We start from the raw sequence: 27,421 nt of genomic DNA, 5'->3' as shown, positions 1-27,421 counted from the left end.
CCTGCTGACATAAGCAACAATCCAAAAGTAAAATCCCAGTGGCTCGAAAAGCCGATACTGTCCGCAAATCACTTAGTTTCTCTAGTAAGGCAATGTTTACCTCTGGTAAGCGATCCTCCTCCGTCAAGGGAAATGTGCTGATCGGGATGCAACTGTAGCTACTAATTGAAGAATCTCTTTGGAGCGTTCTTGAAAGGAAAAAGAAGTCCACGTCAAATGGCCGGAGTTCATGAGTTTGCTAAGGCAGAAATGTCAAAAGTATCAACGAATTTTCATTACGATAGTAAATCATCCTGACATCGAGATATATCCCGTCGATGTCCATCAGCAGAATGAATGGAATCTCTTCGATTGGTTTTGTGATTTCTATAATGTATTTCATAGCATTCAAGGATAAGTATAATAATCAGAAAATACAAAGTTCCGCGATGGAAAAAATTAAAACCAAAAGGCCAATTACTTCGGGCACACTTGCGAGAAAATAAAAACAACACTTACGTTTTGATCTCCTTCTGCAGACACGTGCCAAGGTTTTTTTCCCCTTAGGCGCTAGGACTTAAGGCAATGGAAGTACTGTAGGCATGCCTGTATCTTCCAGATGCATTTGCGTGTTATTTGCTCTTCGAATTTTCCTTAGACATCAAGCAGCTTATCAAAGAACGTCTGCACATCAACTTTGCTGTGAACAGAGGCTCTCGCATGACTTGTTGATTTAATCTCTTCAATGAATACATGAATTCCGCTAAACGAATGCAAGAAGACAGTTTTTGAGCGGTGGTTCAATTGGTTTAACTTTCTGGTGGAAAATTTTGTTCTCAGTAGCAAAAGAATATGGACAATTCTGCGCGTCTTTAGTCGTTCATCAATAGATTAATAATGGAAGACGTTCGAAGCAGTTGCTAGGTTTCTTCTCGTATTCACTGTCATAAATGTATATCATGATTCACTTTTGTCTCAAAGTTGATATAGAATTGCACTCGTGGAAGCTTGTTTCATCGACTGCATTGAGTGCATCCAGAAGCATAGATCTGTTTATGCCAAAGTTTACACCAATTCGTCTCAGCGTTCCTCCTTCATTCCTTCTTTTGCTGGCTTCTTCATATTTCTTGGCCCGCTGTTGTTTCCTTCAATAAACCCGGGACACAAAAATAACTGTGTTAGAAACGAAAATAAATTAGAAAAACAAAAACAAAACAGAACGGACATAAGTATAATTGCAAAATAGTCACTTGGGTTGGTTCACACACTGTCCAAACACACTCCAGTGCGGTTACTCGAACCAGTTCCACCATTAAACAACTGTTGGCATCTGTGGCTACCAATAGTTGTAGGCTATCAACAACTGTAGGTAACCTCATCTGCACATCAACAACAACAGGTTACATAAAAACTGTAAACCCAACCAAATCAACAATATCCAAGTTAGACGTGTCATACAATGTGACAGCTATAAGACCAGCAATAAAGAACAAATCAACCCTCGAAGGAAGAGGAGACGCGACGACTTATTTTGGCTTTTCAGTTTTTCCTCAATATTTCCAAGATTGCTGCAAGAAAGTTAACCAAATTACATACTCAAGCAGAACACAGAACGTCAAGTCTACTGCATTTTTTTGGCGACTCTTAGAGCTGTAGGAAAAGAAGTGCTACGCTAGATTCACTCTCGTTCGAACAATCCCACTCTCCTTTATACCGAATCGAAGCCAAAATATTAGGTTAGACAGTGTGCATTTTTCTCATTCCAATCCACAGTTCAAAGGCTGCTGCATGAAGTTCAATAAAATGTATTTTTGCTATCCCACAATTATTAAAGTGTTAGAGGCTGTTTACTTCTGGCGCGACGATATATGGTAAACATAATGGCCTGAGCTCAAGGATGCACACACAATACGAAAATGTACAAATATTTATTGTCAATCTAAGTGTAATAACATGATTACAAAAACAAACACAGAAAATTAATTTTCGGCAGCTTTAGGACGCCATGCCTGTGAATTCAAATCGATTTCCTGGATCTGATGAAATATACATAGTCTTCAAAGAAATGCCTTTGCAGCCAAGTACGGAGAACAAAGTAAAGATTCTGTGGGTTGGTAAAAAAAGAAGAAAAAGATTACAACAAGTATTTATAAAAGCGGAAGCCAAAAAGAACAACAAATAAATATTATGGGGATAACCCTGGCTTATTCATAATTAGTCGCTAATTATAGAAAGGAACAACCCCAGAAAATGCAAATTCTATAGGATGAAAAAGAAACAAAAAAAGTGAGAAATTGGGCAAATATGCGACTGATGGGTAAAACTTCATAGGATAAAAAAAAGCAAGAAATTGGCTATGAAAATATGCCATCGGTATGATAAGACTTAACAGGAAAAAAAGAGAAAAAAAGCAAGAAATTTGTTATGAGAATATGCCATCAGGGTGAGGGGGGGGGGGGGGGGGATAAAATTTCCCAAAACAGAAACAAGTAGAAAATGAGAATTGGTTATAAAAAATATGCGGTACTGGTGCGTTATATGGTCATTGTACAAGGAGACCCGTCACGGAAAACCCGCCAGAGGGGTTAATTGCAAGAGACTACTATAGAGAAATGCAATGCAAAGCGTGGTTTTCATTGCGTTTACGATATTTAAACTGTTACTTTTTGGGGTTTAGCGGGGGGGGGATACCTAGGTTGTTAGGTTACGTATTTAATATACGCTCTGCTTTACCCCCCCCCCCTTATGTGCAAATATTATGTGCATATATTTTTCTTTATAAACTATTATATATTCATCCTGTTTTATTTCATTAGCATTGACCAAACTTGACTTTTTAGAAGTGACCATATAATGCACCAGTACCAAATATGCCATAGGTGAGACAAAACTCTGCAGGATAAAAAAAGAAAAAAAAAGAGAAGTGAGAAATTGCATTATAAAATATGGCATCGGTGGGATAAAACTTCACAGAATGAAAAAGAAGAAGAGAGAATTCGGTCACAGAAATATGAATCGACGGGATAAGACTTCACAAGATAAAAAAAGAAAACAAGAAAAACAATTGGTTATAAAAAATATGCCTTCAGTGGGATTCGAGTTCAGAGCCCCCGTGGGCTGGACTCCCACGGATGGCATATTTTTTTCAAAGCAAATTTGCATCATTTGTTGGTAAGTTTTCTGGCCTAATTGTACACTTATGCTCACCAGAAGTACAACGCTGTGTTTCAATGTATGCGCACATGTACAAGCTATAAATTGCTTTTAACGCTTGTTATTTATCAAACATATTTCAACTTATGAAAAAAAGATTGGAGACTAAATTCAAAATTAAGCCTTCAAAAATGGTATTTTTCGACATTCAATGTCAAGGTTTGGTACACCGACCGAGGAGGGTTACAGCCCCCTCCCCTCCCTAGAAGTGTCAAACGATGCAATATAGTAAAATATATATACTTTTCAACACTTTTTTCTTGTAGAAAATTTGAGCTACACAATGATCACAAGCTACTATTATACAAAAGGAAACTCAGATCTCCCTTCGTAGATACACTCCATTGATAGTAATAAACCTGATTATTTATATAGTCGCTGAAGACGAGATGAGAAAACACCAGGAGGAAACTGACCATTCTCTCTCCTATGCAAAATAACACAAAACTATTGTTTTTTTTAGTGTAAATCTAATTTTCCAACAACGACGTTCAATTTTTTACTTATAGCTTATCCATCCTATTCCAAGTGTCTTAACATAATTCCATCTGAAAAGATGCCACTGGGGCTTTAGGTTAAGGGGGATTTCTCCCTGAAGTTCCAAGGTGTTGGCGCTTAGCTTAAGTTTTCAGTTTAACTTAGCTCATGTGTCCGCATTTGTTGACACACTGGGCGATTTTGTCGGCACATTCTTTATACCCCCCTCCCCTCCAAACTTAAAACCGAAGCTACATGCCTGCTTATCTGGGTTGATTCTTAGCTATTTATCCTTATAACATGACTATCTTGGCTTGCGTGACATGAAAATCAAGGATTGTTTCATATTAATCAAGAGGACTGAGACGATGGTAGAATGTTCTTGGTCACCTTAAACTCACTGTAAGCCTTGAGATCGGGAATATATAAAGCATATTCAGCTAAAATTTATTTACTTTCGAAAGTTAGTACAGGTCAGAAGAGGCGTCAAGCATGGGAAGAGGCCCCCTTCCAACAGATTCACTAATTCGTTAAAAATATCGACAAGTTATCACAATATTGATCTTGGTCACTAAAATCATTTGCCCCCTTTTTCTCATCATATTGGTTAGTGCCACACTTCTGTATGTCAGCCTAAATAGTCAATTGAGAGTTAAAATGACGACAATTGATCATGACAAACTAAAAACTACCAAAAAACAAAGTTCCGATTGAGTTATGGTTACTTTTTTGGTTCAATCGATCACACATTTCTAAGTGAAGGGCGAGGAAGGGGGGAAGCCACCCCTATCGGAGTTCAATACGTGATATATAACAGGAATTACATTTAGCAAAATATTCTCCCTTGTCTTCACTAAAGATTATCTTCTAAGCAGCTTTTACTTCAACTTATGTTTTACTTCGTCAACATTTAATTATTAAATAATTTTGCAAGATTGTTACCATTATCTCTAAGGATAAATTTAAGCTTATGAAATATACACAGAAAAACATACATGATCTTGAACATACATGTTTGAAAATAAAAGAAGCTAGTCGGCTATTCTGAAATGAAAAAAATGAATTCAATAGGCGGCTCAGGCAGAAGGGTTATCTTCAAGCTCTCAATGTTATTATCTTCATGTTTATGTCCCCCTGTAAATACGTGATTTGCGACAAGCTTACGGCTGCAGCTTCAACCGGAAGGACAAAATACTTGCATCACTGTATTCATTACTTCAAGATTTATCCATTCACCAAGCTGGAATTGTAATATTACTTACACTTTCTTGAAGAGTATGACTTAAAATCCCCCCAAAAAATTTAAAATTTTCTTATTTTTCGCCCTTGACCCGGTGACTGCTTGAAGTCTTGAAGTCATAAACCATGCAAGCATGGTTTATCACTAATATAAACATACATAGAATCGTTGAGCCATTAACTGTTGAAAAGTCTTAAACAAGTAAAACAACATAACTTCTTGTATCAACTGGTTTTAAGGTTGGGAATTAACAATCACTTATACCCGTGGAAAAAATTGTCTGTAAATGGGAAACAACTTTTTTCCAATGAAAAGTGTGGATTTTTTTTTTTTAAATTGTACAATAATAAAAGTAACAAGCAACAGTTTTCGGTTCTGGTGAGAGGATTGCGCCAAAACCTGATCCGTACAGCCCCTATTTCATGAAGAAAAAGTGAGGGGCAAGACATGAAAAATTATCATACCAAATAAAAGCACCCATACTGACACTGCCCCCACCTCCCATTCTTCAGAAATCTTAGCTGAGCCACTGATGGATGTGCCACTGGTGCATTTATCCTTTAGCCCCCCAACACAATAACGTATTTCTTTTAGTTGTTATGATTGAAAAAAAAAGATTTGATGTCCATATTGAAGCAGACTGTTTTAGTTGTTTTTGCAGACTGTCTTTTAGTTGTTATGTCTAAAAAAGAAAAAAAAAGATTTGATGTCCATATTTAAGCAGACTTTTTTTTTTGCAGTTCTAATTTCCTGTGGAGAATGGGAGGATGAGCCTTCGAGCCAAGATGTGCCTACAATGGTAGTTGTCAATTATAGTCCAGCAACGAGGGTGTTTCAAAAACTTCAAGTAGGAAATACAAGATGTTTGCTAACTACCTAAATAGAAGTTCAAGTACTCGTTTGACTGGCTGTATATAAATCAAATTGGCTGTACAAAATATATAGCTCAATTCAACCGTTTAGGTCCATAAGGAAAGAAAAGTCAAGATATTTGTGGCCATGTTTTATGGATGACACCTGATAGACGGTCAAAATTTTATTTGGGGCAAAGCCAAAATTAGGACGTCATCGAACGGGGTAGAGGGAGGGTTTATGCCTCAAATGACTTTGCTCTGTCTTGAGGTGACAGTAGTAGTAGTAGTAGTAGTTTATCGGGCACCAATACTTTACTTTACTAGCAGTTTGTGCCAAATAAACAATTTTTCATGTTGAACGTTATACTTGCACAAGTGCTTACTTTGTGTTGAACAAAAATAAGATTAGTGCTATTCTTTTATGTTTTAGTAAAAGGCTTTTAGTCGTTCACATATATAAAGAAGCGCGCAAAAAACGACAGAATTTAATGATGAACGACTCCAGCAAGCATCTTTCATCTCAAACTGTAAAATTTCAATGTTTTTTATTATTCATAACAACGGGAGTATATACGAGTAATTTGTAATAACTTGTAGTAATAACTACGAGTATATACGAGAAAATTGGAGAATTGAAAAGATGTATATAAGTTTAAAAATTAGGAAAAATTGTTGTGGATTATCCAGTTGGGCCATATATTTGTACACGCCCCAATTGTATATTCTATAAAAAAAAAAGGAAGCAAAAGCATGTGTTTGTAAATATATTTTCTTAGAAAACAGTATTCATAAATACGTCCAACGAACATACTAGGAAGACCAAAACATTTGTGATTTTGGCTGTTTTTCCATTCCAAGTGATAAAGATGCTTCAAGTCATTATAATTCACACCGAAGTACTTCTTATTTACAGAACTCAGTTATAACACGCCTTTATACTCTATATACAAAAAGAAGAAGAAGAAGCGCAAGAAGGAGAAGAAGAAACGCAAGGGCCATGGATTTCGCGATTTTTTTTTTTTTAATGGCGGTTTAACTGCTAAAGTTTTACAATATCTTTCGTATAGTAGCCTATCTGATATCCATTAAAGGTAATAAATCTATGCTTACAAACGGCTCTTCATCTTATTTGAAATTGACACATGGATTTTACGCAACAATTTCTTTTCAACTTCGATTTTTCTAGTCTCTATCGGCGCTTTGTAACAATGAGTAGAATTGCGTCAGTGGCGTATTAAGAGAACAACAACGGATTAAAAAATCAGTAAGTAACTGTAATAATAAAATAAAACAAGGTCTAAGATTAGGGAGGTTACATAATAGTTTAATCATACGAGGTTGATACTTTCATCTTTTTCTTTCATCTCGGTGTCTGCGTTCTTTCCTACTTCTTCGGGAGCTTCCTCGTCTAGATCTGAAAAAAGAAGAAGAAACATTATGGACTAATCTATACTCACTTTTCTCAACTTTATATTATCTTAATAGAAAGCTCAACCACGTATGATAGGACAACACGAACTTAAAAGACATTGTTGCCATTTTTGATTACCCAAAACCTTAAGCCTAATACGAGAACCAATTTTTTATGTGTGTGAATTTAACATTATTATTTTTTTATGATTAAATTTTATCAACAAAACTTACAGCAAAACAAACACAGCATGTCATAGGCGCGCCTTTCCAAGGAACACAAGACCACAAGTAAATTAATCTACATTTAACACAAATGATAAAGGAAACTTATATAAGGAAAATAAGACCAAAAAAAGAAAGAAAGAAGAGAAGTATGAAAAACAGTGATACCAGATAACGAAACAAAACAAAAACAAAACATAATGCAACTTCATTGTTTACCTCCCATGATTCAAATGATAACTACATGTAATGACTTCAGAATAATTTTTTGTGATGATTCTATATATATATATATATATATATATATATATATATATATATATATATATATATATATATATATATATATATATATATATATATATATATATATATATATATATATATATATATATATATATATATATTTATTTTAAGAAGTTGTTGAGTAGACGCTTGCGGAAGTTCCAGATATGAAATCTTTTTTTTGCAGGCCCCCTCCCCCTCCAAAACCGCCTCTTAATACTTTTCATGCTGATGATATTGTAGATCCTTAAACGCAAACAATTGACAGTTATTTCCAGTAAACTTAATCACATTTTCTAGATATTTAATTAATGGGTTAGTTGATTATGAACAGGTATCCTGTCACCCAATACAGTCCCGAAATAATAAATGAATTGTTCTGTAAACTCTCTGAATTTGGTATTCAATACTTTTCAAATTTATAATATATTCAATACTTTTCAAATATCGTTATTTTACACGTGGGGAAAATATTCCACGGGAAGGGGGAAGGGAATTTTCTATACTAAGATGAATTTTATTTGCATATTTTTTCTGCCTCTGCATATGTAATCGCAATGAATTACTTAAAAATTTGTATAAATTGTGGGGTAAAGGACGACTTTACTCAGCCTAGGATTATCTCTGTTGTGAAAAGCAAGACATTTGAAAAAAAAAAAAAAAAAAAAAAAAAACGATGTCCAATTCGGTGCATTATCGTGTTTCGATTTATGGAATTTTTCTATTTATAGACTTGATTCCCAATGAAGGAGTATTGACGGGGGGAGTTTTTATGGTTCACGGGGTGAATTTTCCTTGAATTTCTTTTCTTTCAAGATCGGAGCGAAGCGCGACAGGTGAGCTAGTCTGAGATAAAAAAAAAAAAATAATATCATCAGCAGTATAGTCATTACCAAGCTTGTTCCTTAATTTACAACATTTACAAATAAAAGCGTATTCAGAGTGAAGTGACTCCAATCCAGGTGCACTAAGATTCAAAGAACTACGTTTAAATTCAGAGTAAACAGAGGACCTTTTATTAAATTAGTCAGAAAAACAGAGGAATTGCTTAACACAAGTACACTAGTATAAAAGAAAATTGCGTCAAAACCATGTAAATCAGAGGCTGCTAATATTTTTAAATACTCAGGTCCTCCCTATGTAATTCATATGCCGTTTCACATCTCAAATGACGAATTGCATTATTTGCCCAATTCCATTCACCATTTACCCCAGAAAACAAAACAATGGCTGTAGAGTGTGGCTTCATGTTTATTGCAACAAGAGCTAAAAATGTTGCGGTCTAAGGCCTGGCACAAATTTTTGTAAACAAAACACATCAACGAGCAGATTCGTCTTGTTTCTTTTTTTATGAAAACGGGAAAAAATTAACTAAACTCTCATTTTCCAAAGGTGAAACTTAGTTAAATTAGTGAATTAGGGAATCGATGTGTTATTTTTGAACAACAATATTACAAAACTGACCACACCAAAGACAGTTCCGCCCAGATAGCATCTATTTTTAAAAACTGGATTTCTGCAAATATTCCTAATAAAACTGAAAGCGCATTAATTTAAAAAAATGATCCTGCCCCACAAAAGACCTGCTCCTACTAACACCAGTATGGGATCTTATTTGCACTATTCCAACTTTCATTTTACTTTTCAACGACGTATCCATCACAAAAGTCAAAATAATTACAAAAATAAGCATTTTAAAGTGAAAAATTCTTTTGTCGAAAATCAACACATATATTACAATTAGCAAAATGCCACGTTTTCTGTAGTATTTTTAGAAACACTAACAAAACTAAAAACCTCTGGGAGGGGAATTTTGAACTCCCTACCCCTCTACTTGGTACAATTTTGACTGCTACTACCACTAATAACTCATTGGAGGAAAAAGCCGACAGAGGCCATCAAAGCTGCACGAGCTCCCTCTCCACTCAACTCAGAGCTTGCCTCTTTCACCCGTCATGAAGTTCCACTTTTTTTCTTGAAGTATTTTCAAGAACATTCTGCTTTTTGTTAAGCTCAAGCAGGATCACCAAAAAGTAACAATTTTGCAAGACCTACAAGAACAAAGATGTGTTCTTTTTTTAGATATCCCAGGAAAGTTAGTTCAGAATAATTGGCAAACATGATGACAAAGCTCCGACACCTTGACTAGGATGTAGTAAGAAATTTTCTGTTACTCTTAATGCAAAAAAAGATAAGAAGTTCCTCCCACTTTCTTTTTAATAAAACAAATACATTGCCATTGTCAAGTGACTCATCAGGTACTTTTTTCGGAATTGGCATTCCAACATTGATGCACAATAACTACTATTCATAATTCAAATAGCTGCCAGTAATTTGGTTATTTGATGCCAACTTGGAATCAAACTGCCGTTCAGAGTGCGTTCGAAGATCCCTTATCCGATTTACCCGCTTAATATTAACTTCCCCGGATGTAATCCGTAAAATATAACAACAATGTTTATCCGGCAACTTGTCAAATAAAACGCTATAGGCAACTAGGTGAATAACAACATTTATCACTTGCACTCCACGGTAAACATAGCTTATTTAGAAACCCTCGAAGGTGTGCCATATTCCACATTTTCTATCTTTTTCCCCTGGATTTAACTCCACATATTTTTTCCCATTTATGGAAAGATTCAATTTTTTGTTAGTATGTGACGTCACTTATCCTCAGTTATTCTTCATTTTCCAGGGTTAGCAGATGTAACTTATCCGACAACTAATTCAGACCCCTTCAAGTTGTAATCCTACTAACCTCTGACCTCAATTACGTCTCGTGAAACGCTAAGGATAAGCAATTGAGCTTGTCAGATAGGTAATCTTGGAATACTCGAACGCACAATCAAATTTATGCTACAATACAATTCGTTGGGATAATAAGAGGAATAAGAAGCAACTAATATATTTCGATACTTCTTACATACCCCTCAGGTAAACACTCCCACTTCTTGGGCTTTTCTCGCACCCACGAACTTTTCCTATGGTCAAAGACAAATTCAAAATATGTCAAGCATTGAAGCAACAAGTTTGATAAAAATTGTGCATTTTTTTTTTTAAATACCAACTGAGGTGATCTTAATTTTATCAAATACTTCGTTGTAACGAACTGTAAGTAAGCAGGAACTCGGCATAGTAGAAACCGGAACTCCAAAAAAGGGAATTTTGATTATAATTAATACATCAAAACAATTGGCTTTTTTTGCTGATTCCAAATACATTAAATTTTTTAAGTTTAAAGTTACCCACCAAAAGCTACGAGCCTAAGAATATCAGGATCATTAAGAACCATTCAGCATATAAGGGAGTCTTATGCAGAGGCTTCAAGCTCCTATCTACCAAAACATGGGATTTTACATTTTTTGCCATGAGAAAGATCACCAATGCGTGTTTATATTTTGTCATTGCTTTTTATTTCCAGGGGTGATCGTATCGAACCAATGGTCCTAAAAGTTCGGGAGATAACTCATAAAAATGGAAATCAAAAGTTCTACTGGCCTTTTTAGATGATCAACAAGATTGGAGGGCAACTAGCCCCTCCAGTCTACGGACGCGCAAGGAACAGATAACTTTTTACATCACGACATTTTAAATTATTGCAAATGACAATCAACAATTTATAGACTATACAACCGTCCAGAAGAAAAAAAGAGCACGATTTTTAATATTTTGATGTGTATATTAGTTTAACGTCAATAAGACGTATAATAATATGTCTAAGTTCACAAAAAGTGGTCTTAATTTTATCAAATGTTCGTGGTAACGAGCTGCAAGTAACCAGCGATTCGGACCAATAGTAACCGAAACTTAAAAAAAAAAGACATTTTAATTATAATCAATACATCAAAAGAACCCAGGCCCCTGTTTTCCTAGACATTTGATCGCAATTTTGAGGTGGCCATTTTGTTCAGCCTAGTTGAAAGGTCCAATAACTATACCCCTGGAGATATTTTGACACCCCCCAATATCCCCTGCGGAAAGGGCTGTGAATTATAAAATTGGCCCATTATTTATGTATAGTATTTGTCATTAAGAAATATACAGACGTTTTTTTTATGAGTGGTGGGGGGGGGGGAGGGTCCATGGGAATAATTTTCCGCGGAGAGGAAATTTTCCGGGGACCAATTTCCCACGAGAAATTCTACACGGAGGGAATTTGCCAGAACTCACATACGGCATTCTTTAAATTTTTCTTACTTTCGCCTTGGCAGCTCAATTTTACATGTGGAGATGTTCCCGGTGGAATTTTCTGTGGGGAGTGGAATGTCTGGGGGAAATTTCCGAGGACGGAGGAAATTCTTCGCGGAATTTTTTTTACCATCATTATTTGAAAAGCAATCAGAAATTGAATAAAAAAAAACTAACAAGTTAAAACTAAAATTAAGGAGCAGCATTAAAACTAAAAACGAACAGAAATAATCCTGTATATGATCAATCCCTCGCTTTTTATGCTGAAATTGGTCTTTTCCTCAATTCTTTAAGAACGACTCTAGGAACACGAGGGCCGTTTTTAGTACTTCAAACTTAAGCGTAATAAACGAGGGATTGAACGGGGCAGCCACTCTAATATACAGATAATTCCTGTTCGTTTTCAATTTTAATAGTGCTCTTTACTTTCAGTTGAAAAAAACTTTTTTTTTCTAATTTAACAAATGAGACGAACGCTCGTTAAAACACTTGAGCCAAAAGATCAAACAAATGATGAACTTCATTGATTTTAATCATTCATTAATTAATCTTGGAATCAGATAATTTTATTTCAGCCAGTCTTCAATAATGTGAATTTAGCAACAACTTTTGAACATAAAATTTACTATTTTCTTAGTAACTGGTGATGGCACTTGGAAGGGTAAGGCAACCAGAACACATTAGTTTAGTTATCACTTTAATTACCATGCTCTATCGCTTAGGAAAAAGAATTGCCTCCGGACAGTCAAAAATCCAACCTGCTAATGCTTCCCGGCAGGGCCGTCACGTATGCCCCCCCCCCCTCCAATGCTTTTGGTCACTTAACGCATCAGTTTTACCGACTCCTGCCGTGATTTTATAGATGGCGCCACAATTTTTCAATTTATTAAATAAACAGCATTAAAATAGTGGCATGATATGTAACGAAAAATCTCGGTTGGTAAATGCAGCGGTTTTACCGACTTGTGCAGTGATTTTACGTATTGTATTCAAAACGGACATTATGCTAATTATTGACGAAAGAACAGTCGGTAAAAATGACCAGCTAGTTGGTAAAATCCCTTGCTCCCCCATCCTAAACATTTTGGTTGGTAACACCCCTGCTTCCCGGTTCCTCTAAACGGATGTTCTTGTTATTGAGAAGTTGTCTTGATACTTGGATTATTAATCTTAAAATATGCTTAAAATAAAAGAGATAATTTAATGGAGTTAAAACAGATGAGGTTGACGGTTTGTGGCATTTCCTTTGACTCAAACCGTTATCTTAATAATATCAAGCTGACATTCATTGGAGGAATGGGGGTTCTAAGCTTACTTTTTTACTGAAGCACCAAGATCGATTGGATCCAACTCTCTAGTGCTAGAAAGCTGGGTGTAATTATTCACTCCAAACATTTTCTTTCATCTACATTGATTATTACTGTTCATAACCCTAACATAAGAACTGCAGCTTACTATAGCTGCCCGGTTATGCTGAGGCTCTCAGAACTCACTTGGAACCAGTCAAAGGGTCCAGACATAACAGGTCGCTTGATTAAACAATAAACCATCAAACTGCTAAAGCGGTATTTCTCTGGTGAAAGAAAACTTGAGCTCTAGGGCATTTTCCTTCGTCAATTTGTTTGTTTTTTGTCATTAGGCCTAAAATGTAAAGAGTTTGGGTAAGAGTATCATTGAAGATCACTCTCCTCTTCATTTACAGCTAGAATATACTGGCTTCACTGCTTTGGTAAGTAATTGGATAGCACGATTCGTACCTGAAAACGAAGAACTGAGAGTAAAGAGAATATAAAAAAAAAAAAAAAAAAAAAAAAACAAAAATTATGATATTTCAATAGAGAAGTAAGACCTTAATAATTTGGTGACCAGAACACGTTAATAAACTGTCCAAAAGAACGCTCAATTTTACCTGTGTTTGTGTGACTTCTTCTCAGAGGGTGAAAGCGACCGGCTATAGGATTTCTCATTTTCTTTGCCACGTTTCTTTTCTTTATGGCGACGATCACCGTGGCTTCTTGATAACTCCTTGTCTGATGAGAGTCGAGGCTCAGAACTGGACCTAAAACAGCAATAAAGTATGTTGTTAAGTTTATTCAGATTAGAGTTGTATACTTCTGACACCTAAAATAGCCTTAAAAAATCTTAGCTGAGCAATAATGAAGAATAAGAAATATAGCGTAAGAAGCTAGCGTAAAAGACGCCCTCTTCTGTCTAATCTGTCCCCTCTGCCGAGACCATTTTCAACACCTATTTTGATGATTTTCTTTCCAAAACCAGATTACATTTTAAGGTAAACTTCATGTTCTACCGGTTATAACAAATTTAATTCCCCCCCCCTCGCCTCTTCCCTCCAATAAATCCCAGCGTATGTACCTATTGTACGAGTATATGCTTAGCCTCTTAATTATTTAACCCATTTTGTGATTACTTGAGGTAAGGCAACAGCTCTCAAGTATTATAAATTAGTCAGAAAATTTGCAAGATAGAATACTGATAAAAGATTCATAGTAAATCAGGGTTCAAATCCGCCCTTTAAGTAGAATCAATACTTAGAAGACCAACGCTAGATCCGCCTAATACGAGCTTTAACTGTACCATAGAAAAACAAGCCCAACTGCATAGAACAGCACAATATAATCAACTTATTGATGGCAAAGGGACCCAGAAAAAAAAGAAGGAAAATACTATTTTGGCTCAATTCTGAAAGAGTTCAAAATTAGCATCTGCAGCTCGGACTGTATTTTTATTGGTTAACCCTGAAACCTCAATGTACCTGAAAACTCCGGGGGTTCAAAGAAGTCTATCGCAAAGACCTTCTCTCTCGAGGGGTGGCGAGCCTGGGGGTAAATAAAGCCTGACACTGTGGCCCCACATCAAAATTTTGAGTTCTTAGGCGTATTTTGCTGCAATGAGTTGTTAACAATAGTACCAGGATGTAGCTCATCTCTGTAAAAATTTAATGCATATGTAGCAACTTTCTCTGTTTAGAGAAAAGCGTTTTTGTCAGGAATCAGAATGTTATCATTCTGACTTAGTGATTATCCGTCGATGAAGACTGAGTTCTGCATGCTCGAAGGCACGGATACACTGAAAACAAGAATAGTCGGCGAAAAGATAAAGGAAACGTTAGAAAAAAAGGGCAATTGGAACACTAACTCAAGTGGAAAAATGCTCACTAATTACGCAATGTACAGAAAATGTTAAAATGCTGAAACTATTGTCTATCTGTCAATATATCTACTGTGCGACATAATGTGTAATTAAGTGAGTTAGTTTTATGTAATTATGTGCCTTACTATGTGTTTTTGCTTGTTATATGGGTTATAATTTCTTGTTATCATTTTGTGTGCAATTGTTCTTTTTTTTTGCCATGGTCCAAAGAGGTTTTTGTTTTGCAATAAATATCTATCTATCTATATGCTATACTATGAAATAAAAACTTTATTTGACTTAAGTATTGGCAAAATTAGGCACGCCAGGAATGACACAATTCTTCAATTTCTTATTTTATAATTGGAAAATATCTAACAAGAAGCATTGCTTCCTAAAATAGTCATCGACCATTAGATTTACTTAATTGTCTATAAGTAAAAGGTCAAATTAAAGACACATCAAAAACAAAATTTCAGTGCAATATAGAATAATATTAAATAGATAAAGGCTAGAACATAATAAGGCAAGCTACAATACATAATAAATAACGCATTTTTGACGGTGAACTCTAACTGTCTGATCCTCTGACAAGGTTCCATTATTCTTCAAGATATCATTAATGGTTACCGCAGATGGTACTTTTGCCATCAAGAGATGTCACCGAGATATCACCAGGGTTACAGTTAGCAAGTAAAGAGCGAACCAGGGCCTGCAGTGACCGAAAGTCAGTCGAATGACTAACCATACTACTACTGACAACTCACTGCAGCACCAAGTCGACTGAGGCAAACACAGCTACGCACGTTCCTCCTCCATCCCAATCTAATTAATTCCTACCTCTTTACACCCTCCCAAGAAATTCCCATTTTCTTTTAAATTTTTCTTTACGACATTCTTCCACACCATTTGGGGATGCCCTTCTCTTCGTTTGGCCATCGACGGTTGGGCGGCAAGGACTATCTTTGACAATCCGTCATCCTTTATTCACACAATGTGTCCTAGAAAATGCCAACAGCACCCCGTGTTCCCAGCTGACAAGACTGGGTATTTTCAGCGTTGTAAAGCTGTTGGCTTAGTATAGCTAACCACGGATTAATCAAATACGTAGCCATGAATGTCATGGACTGGTTCACCTTATATGGAATTAACCAGCAGTAAAAATGTTGCCAACTTGTAAGTTAAAGTAAATGCCCCTCAAACAATCGCTCTATACAAGCATCCTGTTTTTATTTTTACTTTTTTCTTGCATCAAAAATTACTGTCTAGATCTTTCTTCCTAACACTGGTAATGACAGCAATATTTTATTATAGCAGCAAAATTTGACTTTAATGCTAAACTACGAGCGAAAACAAATACGTTACCGCGAGCGTCTCTTTTTGTACCCCCGACGAGGAGATTCTGATTCATCTCTTGAAAAGCTGCGTCTTCTTCGATCTAAACTTCTTGAACGCCTTCGCCTAGAACATTACAACTATTAATCACAGACAACGAAATTAGAGGAGCATTCCTCATTCCTGGAAATATTATAATAATCATGGAAAAAAAAAAGAAAAAAAGAAGGAACAAGAAAAGACTCGAATTCTTTGTTTTTCATACTCTGAATCTTAAACAGAGTAAAAAGATTTTTATCTTTAATTCGATTATTTCTGCAGATTTTGCTTAAGGTATATATTGGCTCTGAAATAAACAATTTTATGACAGTCCTGCAGCTCTAACTTGTACAAAAAAAAAAAAAAAAAAAAAAAAAAAAAATACATTTATCATTCGATTCATTAGTCGCAGGTCTACCATTACCGAGCCAGAATGTTGATATTACTTAAGAATTTTTCTAGGGGAAGACAAAATTTACAGGGAAGCTAAACTAGGGAAAGACTAAGCATTCTAAACTTACCTAGCACAATAGGGATATTGTTCTTTTTTCAACGATTTTCAACCAATTTTCGACAAACTTTCAATAAAAAAATATATATATATATATATATATATATACAACAAATTTCAAAAACGCAATTCGGCAGATGGACGTGGTTGAATGTCAGCTATGAAATTATACCAAAATTGCTTTTTTTTGTTGTTGATATATTAAGACCATAGGAGAGCAGAAAAACAGCATAAAAAAAAAATTACACAGGAAACATAAACCTTAAGAAGTTAGTTGCCACCTACATACAGTGAGCATTGGAACCTCAGCCTTTTTTTATATAAAGTTTGTTGCTTTCCTTTTTATAAATATTACCAACTCATAAAAGTAAATGATTCTGTATGTAGATATGTCGCCCTCCTGCGATAATTGAACTCATTTATAGATAGACAAGGCACGACTATCCAACATAATTTGAAAAAAAAGGTAAAGATACAGCGCTAGACTTATTAGTCTAGACCGATGGTGCTGATCTCCGTTACAATTTATCATAGGAGCCAAGCAAAAATTTTAACCCTTCCAATAGAACAGGCAAACAAGTCGTTCAATTCTCTTTTTTAACGAAGTCCAAGACATACTCAATTTATTCGGCCAAGTTTAACCTGTTTAATCGCTACAAGATCTACTAGACCAGTTTTCTATCTGCAATAAACGTTACATCTAACAAGCAAGATGGCTTAACAATAAACAAACATCAATTTAAAAGCAATTGAACAATTCATTAACTTGATCACCTAATGGATACATCAGTAAAGTTAAGAAAACTGCGAGTTACTATATGATTCTAAAATGTTTGGCCAGATGCTTCTAATCTACCATCGACCGCCTCAGGAATTCAGCACATTGTCAAATATGTCTCAACCTTTTTTTGGCAATATCCAAGACATATGCCTGGATGTATAGGGGTGTGGCAGTCCCCTAGATCGCCCCAAGAGTACCCTCTCGAAAAATGGTGGTCTGTTAAGCTTGTTTCATAGTTTAGACTCACTTCCCCTACCTAGTGGTCACACAGATGGCCAACACGTATTTACATCAACACAAGCGCCAGCAAAACTCGCGCTGCGTGAATAACATTCTATTACAATAGCCACACGAAACCCTCTCAGTCGCTTCAAAGGCACTTTGACGAGACATCTGTGTCATTCTTTTACACTATGCTTTACCATTCTGCTGAGGAAGATTGGGGCAACACGAGTAACGCACCACAACCCGAAACGGCTGATTACCTTTATCCAGTTATCAGGAGATGTAATATTCCATCATTAGAAGCTTATCTCAAGATAAGCTTCTAGATAACTCGGACTAGAACCGTTTGGAGGTAAATCTGACATGATCCATAAAGAACGGTAATTTAACGCTGTTTTGGATTTTAAATCCCAAATCCCAGTATCCCATGAGGTACTGCGATAATAAAAGTAGCTTTGTATCATTACAATAATACAACTACAGTTTAATAAAACTTCGTTCAATTTTATAACAAAAAGGATACTTTTCAACCCAACCTTTCGAGATTTAGCTAAACCAAAGTACATTAACTTCCAAAACAACAACCTAATTGAAACTTAGTTGAAAGTCAAACCTTTACTTAAACAAGGAAGTAGGCAGGAGCACGCTTGATAATCAAACAAAAAAGCAGCAACGTCATTACAGATACGACCAGTTTAAAGAATGAATATACATTTTTGCCTGAGTTCTAGATAAATGAAACCACATCTCAATTATGGATTAGCTTATCGATAAGTTCCGAAGTGTTCTTTAAAACTCCTTAAATAAGGTATATTTATATCCCTTACAAAAAAACTTCTTCCATGAAACCCGGGTAGCTTCTCAGGACCAATTCCCGTTGCTATGACGGACAAAATGAAAAAAAAAATCACATCGATCAAGTTTCCAAATAAAAAGGAAAGTCTATGATGCCATAGCAATGCTTAAAAATCAAGGTTAAATATCTTCATATCTGCATAAAATTTTACTTCAAACTAAATTTCACTTGGTACGGTCTTACGACGGAGATAAATTATTTTCGCTTCTATCATTTCCATTCCTTCAATTTTCATATTTTACCACTCCACTATTTTGAAAGTTAATCTTTTTTGAATATAAGCAGCGAATACCGGCTTCGACAATAAGCTGAAGGCCTTTTTCAAAATACGAATAAAAAGCGTGATACCAAAGTTACCAGGCTGAAAACCATCAATGAATATAACTCATCTAGGCAACATCAGCATCAATTGCTTATTAGTTTGGATTAGTCCCTCATTTCTTAAGCATAACCAGGAATCGCCTAAATTTTATAATGAAATTACACATTTTATGGCCATTAATGCGACTAGGATTAGTTTCCATTCAAGAAAGCTTGACTGTACATCTAAATTTATCTTTCGTTATAGAGATTTCGAAAAAAGTAGGTGACAGTTTAAGTAGACATTGATTAGGGAGTAACGGAGTCTACTAGGAAACAATCATCAAGACGCTAGTGATCTGGAATTTGGTCAACAACGTTCATAGCAAGATTCATAACATTACAACGTTCATTAGAACGATCATAATATTTCATCAACGTCCCAACGTTCTTAACATCCCTGAGTTTTCTGGTTTTTTTTGTTTTTTTTAATTCACTGAATGTTGACAATGGTACTTACTTATAAACATCTTCTTTTTTCTCTCTTCTCAATATTGGGCTGTAAGACTCGCCACTACCCTCACCATTCATTTTTGTCGGAGTTCCTTGTTTAGAATTAGCAGCAAGCATTCCTCGTGACCTCTGTTTAGCCTCGGCATAGGCTTTCTGGAGATTCGTGACAACTCTTTCTAATCTATCAGGATCAATCTAAAACAAATATTTACTATTAATTGAATAGACATACACAGTATGGTAGAAAGGGGACGTAATGGTTGGAATAGGGTGCTTTGTATATTTCAGAAAATTAGGTTCTCTTTTTTTAATAAATCTAAACATGACAAGTGCACAATAAAAGCGGAATTTATAAAAGTATCGAAGTTTTAGAAGATTCTAATTGAGACGAATAAAATTATTCTTTAAAAAAACAACGTTTTCTCTTCCATAATAGAAATTTATCCTTCTATATACCGCACCCTAGAATAGTTCTAATAAATAACCCGAAGGGGGCAAGAGAAAAGCTGTATGGATCAAGTTAGACTAATATCACAAAATGAGATATTTGGGGAGTCTCTTGATAATGGAGGAGTTTTCATCAAGGTATCGGTCTCAGGTAATTTAATGCCACGGCAAGTTTGTAGTAAATATAGAAATCCTAATGTACTTGAAAAACTCTCTTCTCAAAACGTGATAGAACGCACTAAACCCCTAAAACGTCCTGGTTGAGTATTTTTCAATCCTCATCAGGAAATAAGACCTCAGCTGATGGACTTGGTGTCTCTATTACTGTCCGAGCAGATCTTAAATCGAAGCAATGCAATATTACCGCAGAATTCCCGTGATGATCTCATATTGTCCATAGCTGAAATGATCGACTTTGCCGAATCCACAGACAGTGAAGCACCCATATTGTTGATAACGATTCTAAAGAGGTTCAAAGAACAAGCATGGGTCTCTTGTTATGGCCATCGTGAAATACGGAATGTACCTCTTTCTTAATTGTCCCGAGCGAAGGGTTGCCGTGATTTTTTAGGTTATGTTTTATCCATAAATAAAGCTATTGGAATGATCATAACACCTCTCGACCCCATGACATGAAGTGAGCCACCTTATAAAAACGCAACAAAAATGACGGTGAAGTGGACCTATACCAGTTTTAACTATACATATATACAATTTTTTTTTTTAATCGTCCTCATGTCTACGCCTCATTTACGCATTAGGTCCATTTCTAAGAATTTCCTGTAAGTTTTATTCACCTAGCTTAACTAGCTTTCAAAATGGCAAACAGCTCTTCATCTAGAATCGTACCAAAATGAAAATTAGCGCTCTTATGTTGCATTTGTTTTTGTAATATGTCGGTCCCTATAAACGACTTTGATTGAAAACCTGATTCAAAAAATAGGTAAAAATCATCAGAGAATGTTTCTATTCCGCACCGTAGTGAAGTTTTAAATATTATACCAAATTTAATCAATCCTAGGTGGTCCTTCGAAACGATCTTGGGAAGAATTTAAATATCTCCCTAACCTATCGATGTCAGACGGAAATTAAGGAAATGTGATATAAAGGCCAAGAGTAAAATTGCCGAGGATCTGGAAAGTGCAGTCAGACGGCTCAATAACTAGATATTGTATTGAAATGCAAAGAAATTGTGAGCAATTAGTCAGTCAGGTTTTGCAACAGTTAAAGATAGGAACAGGGCCTCAATTAACGATCAGAAAGTATTCAAGAGAGATGGGTAGAACATTATGAGATTTTTTAAACCGTGATAAAAATTTAGGAAATGATAGACAAGAATAATAAAAAAATCGACAATTTGGAAGTAAAACAACATTTATTTTGGAAGTTTTAGAGGAAGTACTAAAAGGATTAAAATAAGGTCACGGGTGGAGATAGGGTGGTAACTGAGCTTTTGAAATATGGTGGTTGCAAAATTAGAGATAAATCACTGATGTTTGTAAATATGATTTTTGGAAAAATGAAATACCTATTGGTATTAGGAAAAATTTCATTAAACCCCTTTATAAGAGCGGTGGTAAGAGTTAGTGTGGTATTTACAGAGATAGTAGCCTGAATTTTGTAGGAAGAAAATTACCGAACTTAGCATGATGACATTTCTTAAACTAAGAGATGTTGTGGAAAAAGTTTGAAAAGACGATCAATGTCGTCTTAGGAAAGGAGAGGATAAGTCGACCAAATTCTCACCCTCAGATTAACTGAGAAGTGATTGTACCATTAGACCCCTTTACAGATTATGAACAGGGATTTGATTCAGCTGACCGACAAGCTTTAGCGAGTCTTGTCCTAGTATAGTATACCAGATAAGAGAATTACAGTGATAATTGCTATGTACAAGAATAATATGCTGCGCTTAATTTAGGAGGTGAGATTAGTAGTTGGTAAGTCTTCGTTAGTAGTAGAAGACAAGTGTTTGAACTAAGATTAAAATATCGGAAGACACGGTAATGGTTCTGAAGCGCAGGCACTTCGAAAGGGCCAAAAAATTTGTTAAATGGTGCCCAGAGCAATTGTCTACGGATAGTCTTAGGTGCCCATTTGATTAACAGCCTGTCAAACAATAAGGTATAGGACAATAGCTGATCTTACAGGTTATAATGAAAAAAAGTATAAGATGGTTGGCCCAAATTTCACGGTCAAAGGGTAACACATTGCCAAAGACTGTGCTTTTTTGGCCATCCATCTGGGCCAAACAAAAACAGGTTGTTCCCAAATGGGATGGGGTAACGAGTGAAGATTTGAATAGACTGGGATGGGGAGAAGCACGAGCAGCTGTTTCAGCCTCAGGCGGCTTGCTGCTGCACTTCGTTATTTTCGGTGGTAGTACAAGTAGTATTACCTGTCGACAGGAATTATAGGGTTCGTTCCATTATTAGTTTTGCTTAATAGTATTTCTTTTGTGCTTCATTATCAGTGCTGATTATCGTTGAATAGTAGGAGCCTTTTAAATTAGTTAGTTAAATTGTGTTGAGTTACCACACCATCTTCACGTTAAAACAAGTTCGTTCCAATTCGAAATTTGTATGCACTTTTGCTAATTTCAATCAACAAAAGTAGGGACAGTATAGTACACTAACTTGCACGTCATGACCCTTAGCACAGCATATAAAAACTCTAACAAAACACCCATTTTAAGTCATAATTATATCGAATATACATTTTTTGGTGGAAAAATATCATATTTTTAGTGATCCAATGCTAGAACTCACGGAACTCTTTAGTCAAAGAAAATAATTCTTGCTGTGACACTATTGAAGTCGTGTTTCCAACGAAAATGAGACAAGTGGCGTTGTGTTTGTTATATAGGCAGAACTTAACCAAATAGGTATTAGCTCAGGCTATAACTAAAATCTTTTCAGCATACGGGGTGTAGAAACATCCAATTCAGAGGCCATTTTAATTATAAGAATTTCTTCAAAATGGTTCGTTGGTCACAAGAGCAGTTGAGATTACTACCATTGTTTTGAGTTGTGTTTTCAGGCAGCAGGTTTGAAGCGTGTTTTAAGCGAGTTCGATAAAACCATTTTCAGGTTTTCCGTTTTCAACCCACCAAAACAATAAAGCGTTTTCATCTTATGGGTTCCAGGCGTGTTGGACACGGGTCCCTCAAAATTGTAATGAGCCAGAATAGCATGGTTGAACACAGCTCCTGAGAAGACATTAGTCCGTGATAAACACGACACTCAAAACGATGATCTTCAAATTTAGAACATTTCGTTATTTTCTCCCTTTCCTAAAACGATATTCCTTCTGTTTTAAGACGGCATCCATTGTCCTACTAATTTAGTAAGTATGAACAGAAGCATCTTGCTACTTATGGAAATCAGCCCTTTTGGCTTTTACCATCATGGCCGTAACCAGGGGGGGGGGGAGGGGTTTGAACCCCCCCCCCCCCCGAAATGTTTGTCTGACTCGTAAAAACGTAAAAAAATGGATATAAAAAAAAATTTATGCGTTTTTTTTGTGTAAACACCCCCCCCCCCGAAAAAAATCCAGGGTACGGCCTTGATTACCATTAACAATCGCAGGTTTTGATAGGATAAGAAAAGATAGGAAAATTGCAATTGATTACCTTATGCCTTTTATAAAGTTTCAAAATCCTAAGACAAATGTCTTTCAAGTCCGACTCATTGCAGTCATATATCAGGTACCATGATGGATTTTTGGGTAGAGGTTGCTTCACATCTCTTGCAGCTAGATAGATAACTGCACAGGCAATTGTTTCTGGGCTGTATCGAAGGAAAACATCCGTACGCAAAGAGTCATTCATGTAGTTCCTGAAAAGAAAAAGAAACAATAATGGTTAACCCCCTAAGCCCCTGGCCAGTCCCCTGGATGTGAACGGTTGTTTTTCGCCTTTGGAGCAATTCGACAAGGACCTGAAAAAGCCAGAGAATTTGAGATGCTTTATGTATCTTCATCCCTCCTTCTTTGCATGATCTTCTGAATAATATCCATCTTATTTTTCAAAAATTTTTAAATTCATATTCACATTTACTTCCTTTTTTTCTCTTTAAGGTTCTCTATATACTATAGTCACTATTGTTCTTTTTCTGTAATATTCTTTTTGAAGTAAGAATACAGGAAAAATACAACAGAATCTCACAATATTCATAGCAGCTCAGCTAAAAGTCAATCATTTTACATTAATTTTACCACTAGGAAAGAGCATAATCCGTACCAATAAGAAAGATAGTAAGAGAAGAAATAAAAAGTTTCCAGCCAGCTTCAGTGGAGTTCGTGATCTCCTCCTTCGGAATTGGTTTCTCCGTTTCATGCTGTCTTTTGTCCAGGGTTGCCAAGAGATGATTGCCAGTTGTTATTGCCCGACTGGTCTATTCACTCAGCCTCGGTCCTCGCCCAGGCAGTCTAGACGGCGAGAACCAAAGGCAAATTAGTAATTATTCAACATACAGGGGTCAAGACCTAAGAGTTATAAACAAGAGAAAAAAAAAATAAAAAAAACATAATCTCCAGTATGAATTACTTTATCAAATTTCAGTCAAATCTAAGTCCAAAGTCTAGAGAACACTGGTTCATTACGAAACACTTCAAAATATCTCTAGACTGTTGAAATTACCAAACAAAAGTCAGCTTCTTTTGCAATTTCCATGAAACTAAGATACTTAGAAAATTCCCATAGACCTATACTTTACATAATCGAAGAACGTAATAGAATCCCATGATAAAGGCGACATCCGCTAAAAATAATTGCGTTAAAAAACAAAAAAAAATCGTTTCTTGAACAACTTTTTCTTCAATATTCGATCAAAATTAATTGGCAAGCCAATGAAAAGGGATAAGAACAAGATTTATCACACCCCTTACAAATAAAACCTCGAATATTCATTAAAATATTACAATCTCCACCGCTAAAACTTTTAACAAGTTAAAGCAAGGTTAAATTATTAATACTTGACGAATAATTTAGCACCATCTTCTGATTAAGCCATCGTCAGTCTTACCACTATCCAAATTACGCCATTCTACGTTAAATATACGAGGCGCGTTTTTTTAATTAAGGTCCGTTTGAATATAAGTGCACAACGAAAGATTATTTCAGAAAAGTAAATTTATTTTCATAAAATGCATACTTTACTCTATTTTTCGACATAGTTAACAAGTTTTTTAAACGCTTATCATACCTCTCAACTAATTGTAAAGTAAGGTCTTTATAAAAACTTGCCACTGGGTCCAATAACCTAGAATTCACTGCTGTTTTTAGATCGTCATCTTTTTAACGGTTGCCACTAAGGTGGCAACCGCTTGAACTGGAGACGAAACATGGGTTTCGCATATCACGCCCAAATCAAGGCAACAGAACATGGAATGGAAACACACACACTCCCCTGAAAATTTGAAGGCCGAACATCCTCTCTCCCAGCGCAAAATCATGGTGTCGGTGTTTTGAATAAGGTATGGTGTTTATTTGGTCAACTTCAAGCAGCAGAGGAGCTACTATCAATACAGAAGCATACTGCCTAAACTTCAGGAAACTCCGCAGATAAAAAAAAAAAAAAAAAAAAAAAAAAAAAAAAAAACTTGGTATGGTGACAAAGGAAGTTGTCCTTCTTCATGACAATGCAAGATCTCACACTGCTGGTCAGACCCGTAATTTGTTGGACAGTTTTGGCTGGGAAGTTTTAGATCACCCACAATACAGTCCTGATCTTGCGCCGAGTGATTACCATCCTTTTCTCCACCTCAAGCAACACCTCAGGGGCAACCGTTACAATGATGATGACGACGTAAAAACGGAAGCGAATTCCTGGTTAGCGGAACAGGCGGCAAGTTTTTATTCAGAGGTTACTTTAAAATTAGTTGAGAGGCATGATAGTGTTACAAAAAACTTGGCAACTATGTTGTTAAATAGAGTAAAGTATGTACTTTTTGAAAATAAGTTTACTTTTTTTAAATAATCATTCGTTGTGTACTAACGATCAAACGGACCTTAATTAAAAAACACGCCTCGTAGTTATAAAAACTCCAATATCTTCGATACTTGATTTGTCACACTATGGAATAGGAACTTGAAAACCAAATTTATATACCTAATTGAGAGGGTGATTCCAATGCTAACCAATGAAAAAAAAAACAAAAAACTTTCCAATTAGATGATCTTGAATCAGGAAGATACTATTTTTCAGTACCTTTTCGACTTGTTTTATTATTTCAAAGGGCAATCTTTCAAAGCATTCAAAAATACAAGGTGAGAAGAAAAACCGTTTAGAAATTAGCACAGAAAAGAAATTTCCAGCGGTGCTAATAATCTCAAACTCATACCTCCGATTTTCCAGCGGCTTAGCACGTGAATTCTACATAGAAATCACTGCAGTCCAATTGATTTACGATATACACCGAAACTTCTAATAATGAGTATGACAACACGTAAGGATAGATGGCTTTTAAAATAGATCTGGTATGACATGTACCTTTGAGAAGTGAGAGCACCCAACATACTTTTAAAAAATGAGATCTATGTAGATATAAGGCTCGGGCCGTGAAAAGAATTAGGCACTACTACTTTACGAAAAAAATGTCAGTCGCGATCATCAATGGGAAGCAAAACTGGCTCATAAGACCGTCTAGCATGAAAACTATAAGGGATTCCTACGAAAAGACAAACTGTTGAAGAACCTTGTTTCGATTGCTATTCAAATTAACTCAAGAAAAACTGGTATTAATAATTATCTGGATTTTAGTTAATCCGATCTTGCAGGAGTATTTTCTTCATTTAGTTATTGACTCAAGTTATAAGAAAAACTTGTCAAATTTACAGCTTGTTTAAAAGCTATGACAGAAATAATCCGAATTTGCCAACAAGCACAATCAGCAGAGTTCTTTCATAGAAATACATACTCCTGTCACGCAACCGTGATTGTATTTTAGTAATTTGTTCGGTAATGTAAATTTATTATTTTTAAAACGCTTTAGCTCACATTTTATTAATGAAGTTAAAAAAAGGACGAACTTCCTTAGTAATCAGTGTCTAAGAGATAGCATAAGAATGTAATTTTTTTCGATGAATAATTTAGATTTAAAATATAGGTTTTCTTGTATCCAATATTAATAAACAAACGAGCAATTTATCTTTTAAATACGCAAATAATATAAGAACGCAAACTTGGTACATTTCTTCTAAAATTAGTTTGTCTCTGCTAGAATAACATTCCCACACGAAAATGAGGAAGATAAGAATTCCATTATTGTCGCCATATGAAACGTGATTTGGAAGTTTAAAAACTGGGCTTGTAATTCAAAATAACTACATGTGGTAATTCAGCAGTAACTACATGTGGTTGCGGAAGCACAATAATTTTATATTTAGCCAAAA

At 35.5% G+C, this 27,421-nt stretch overlaps 1 protein-coding gene across 2 annotated transcripts in view; it reads right to left on the bottom strand.

Moving 5' to 3' along the window:
- Positions 1-1,898: 1,898 nt before the first annotated feature.
- Positions 1,899-27,421, bottom strand: part of LOC148954012 (cyclin-L2-like) — a 44,663-nt gene continuing 19,140 nt past the window's right edge. For both annotated transcript variants that reach the window (XM_089085742.1, XM_089085743.1), the window contains 5 exons: positions 23,660-23,864; positions 19,589-19,776; positions 16,387-16,482; positions 13,781-13,930; positions 1,899-7,177 (listed from right to left, as the gene is read on the bottom strand). In XM_089085742.1, the coding sequence (XP_088941868.1) occupies positions 7,111-7,177; positions 13,781-13,930; positions 16,387-16,482; positions 19,589-19,776; positions 23,660-23,864 (706 nt within the window). In that variant the 3' untranslated portion in view covers positions 1,899-7,110. The remainder of the gene's footprint in view (positions 7,178-13,780; positions 13,931-16,386; positions 16,483-19,588; positions 19,777-23,659; positions 23,865-27,421) is intronic.

The sequence above is a fragment of the Artemia sp. Qi Xiang Cuo genome, chromosome 3 (genome assembly GCF_049724085.1).
Source record: "Artemia sp. Qi Xiang Cuo chromosome 3, ASM4972408v1, whole genome shotgun sequence".
NCBI lineage: Eukaryota > Metazoa > Arthropoda > Branchiopoda > Anostraca > Artemiidae > Artemia > Artemia sp. Qi Xiang Cuo.
This window is presented reverse-complemented; position numbering and strand designations above follow the sequence as displayed.